The 3,004-nt window shown below is 43.0% G+C and overlaps 1 protein-coding gene across 1 annotated transcript in view; it reads right to left on the bottom strand.

Moving 5' to 3' along the window:
- Window positions 1–3,004, bottom strand: part of LOC108678241 (conserved oligomeric Golgi complex subunit 8) — a gene marked incomplete at its 5' end in the record, with an annotated part of 14,375 nt that continues 11,371 nt past the window's right edge. Inside the window, 2 exon segments of the mRNA XM_018166610.1 lie at window positions 1–1,305; window positions 1,872–2,069. Of these exon segments, the coding sequence (XP_018022099.1) occupies window positions 667–1,305; window positions 1,872–2,069 (837 nt within the window).

Below are 3,004 nucleotides of genomic sequence, written 5' to 3' on the forward strand. Positions count from 1 at the left end.
TTGTCTGAAGCGTGAATGAATGTACCAACAACCCCTTAATTAATAATAACAACCCCTTAATCAACCTTAAGTGAAAAAGGCGCACTACCAACACTTCATATTTTATAGTACATTTTTTGACACCTCTTCGATCTCTTTTTCTACATGGAAAAAATATTACCGATGAAGTCGCAGTCAGGATTAAAGTTAAAATTAAAGTCAGGATTAAATTTTACAAACTTTGTTCTAGTGAATGCAATTGAAATGAGAGAAAAACCTGAACGAAGAGAACATACTCAAAATACGCACAATCTAATTTCACCATAGGCAATTCAATAGAGCTCGTAGAGCACGTAAATAAAATTAATAAATGGAATATAGAATACATAACTGAAAATGAACCACACATCAATGCGAAAATAATAACAAAGAAGCCTCTAGTTGTAAAACAAACATATTTTTTATAAGCAGCGCATTAAAAATTCAAACATATAAATAAATCAGGTTACAAATGCAAACATCAACGATCATATCCAGTGCTGCAGGCAGGTAGGTATTGGCGAGTGTAACTCCAACACATGCAACATACTGAGCAGTGACTGACGTTCATGACGGGGTAAATACATTAGATTAAATAGTGCTCGTCTCGCTAGTATCCAACCAAACATCAACGCCGAGCGATGCTTCTCATTTAGCGACAACGTCAAGCGATTCTGCATCTCCAGATGAAATTAATCCAAACGCTCCAGCTGCAACTGATCCAGGCGCTCCAGCTGCAACTGATCCAAACGCTCCAGCTGCAACTGATCCTTCAGCTGCAACTGATCCAGGGGCTACAGCTGCAACTGGTCCAGAATTGCTAGCATGGACAGAATCTCCCTGCAAAGAAGTTTCTTCCATTGATGCCACAGTCTCTTGACTGAGCACATCAGTCTCAGTTGCATCAGCTGACAGAGCCTTTGATTGTGATGAAGTTGCTTCACTCACTGGAAAAGAACTCTCGCCTGAAATCTCGGATTCCCGAACATCGTTTCTCGAGTTCCATTCTAAATTCTCCGACAATTGGGAAGTTTTATTTTCAGAAACTTCGTTCGGATGAGACGATCTATCTACGCTAGTAGTTGCCTCTACAACAAGATCGCTGTCTTCGGTTAGATTAGAAATAATAATTCCCGTATTTGCTTCATCGTCTTTTGTTCCTGCAATTTCCAGTTTTTCCAGTTCAATGATCTGATCTTCAGTGTCAGGGGAAACGTCCGTAGGAGTCCGGGGAATGAAAGGCTCCAGGGGGCGGCATATCTCGTCTATGTCAAGCTGCCCGAAGTTCTGCACATAAAAAATCATTTGAATACATCGAACAAATGAATATGATACAATAATACAAATGAATTAAAAACTTTAATAACTGCCCGCAGTCAATGTGTTTTTTTTCTAATTCCTTTCCCATTTGAAACCTATTTCAAGTTTTTTAAAACCTTTATGAATTTTCTTTCTAAATCTAGAGAGAGAATACCGGTATGTGAAAACGTCTTCTTAACAGCTAGCGTGACTCTCACTCCTGAACCTATTCACCCCTGAACAATCAAAAAATTTTTAAACATGCTTGTCAAATACGGCAAAATGCTTGGGACTTGGGACTATTTTTTTAAAACATATCATGATGTTGGTGCTGCGATCGGAACGATCAGAATTTTCCTAGCTTGCTGGGATTCGAATTCGCTTCTCCAATCTCACAGCACTCCATAATTTACCGAAGCAATCGCTCACCCTCCTAGCCAGCTGGACGACTCACCCTCCTAGCCAGCTGGACAACTCACCCTCCTAGCCAGCTGGACAACTCACCCTCCTAGCCAGCTGGACAACTCACCCTCCTAGCCAGCTGGACAACTCACCCTCCTAGCCAGCTGGGGGGCGCTGGCGCCTGACACGGCTGCTAGGCGCGCCAGAGGGTACAGGCGCCTGACGCAGGCGTTGAGGTACGGCAGGAGCACGGCGCGCACAGCGGCGCACAGGCGCGCGTACGCCGCGTGCTCTGCGCCGCTGAAGCCTGCGCTCTCCACCGCGTGCAGCTCCACCAGCCCGCGCACCACCTGGCCATGTCAATGATCATGATGTGTGCAGCGCATGAACATAACATTTAACATAAAACATAACACAAACATAAAATAACATAACGTAATAAGACATAACATAATAACATAATAAGACATAACATAAGATAAAAACATAACATAAATTTAAAAAACATGAATATAAAACAGTGCACTTATAATGTGATGTGCACAGCGCATAAATGTAAAGACATAACGTAAACATTATAAATAATACCTACAAACATAAAAAATAACACAAACATAAAAAAAACATGAATATAAGAACAGCGCACTTATAATGTGATGTGCACAGCGCATAAACATAAAGACATAACATAAAGATAAAAAATTAATATAAACATAGAATATAAAAGAAACATAAAAAACAAGAATACAAATATAGCGCACTTATAATTTGATGTGCAAACATTGTGAACGAAGTGAGGTATACACAACTAAAGCAACGGGCGCGTTATGTGATGAATAAAGTGAGGGCTGGAGATGTGAGGGGCGGGAGATGTGAGGGACTGGAGATGTGAGGGACTGGAGATGTGAGGGGCTGAGATGTGAGGGGCTGGCAATGAGCACCTCACAATCACCACACATAGAACCCTCACATCACCAAGTCCATCATCACCTTCTGATCACCAGGATCATCACCCCTTTAATCACCCAGAGGGGTGATACTCCCTCTCTCATCACCCTGACCCACCTTATGCAGTGACGCAGTGGGCAGTGCCACCAGTGCAGTGACCCACCTTATGCAGTGACGCAGTGAGCAGAGCCACCAGTGCAGTGATCCACCTTATGCAGTGACGCAGTGAGCAGTGCCACCAGTGCTGACCCACCTTATGCAGTGACGCAGTGAGCAGTGCCACCAGTGCAGTGACCCACCTTATGCAGTGACGCAGTGAGCAGTGCCACCAGTGCAG

This window comes from Hyalella azteca, unplaced genomic scaffold (assembly GCF_000764305.2).
Source record: "Hyalella azteca isolate HAZT.00-mixed unplaced genomic scaffold, Hazt_2.0.2 contig493, whole genome shotgun sequence".
In the NCBI taxonomy this organism is placed as follows: domain Eukaryota; kingdom Metazoa; phylum Arthropoda; class Malacostraca; order Amphipoda; family Hyalellidae; genus Hyalella; species Hyalella azteca.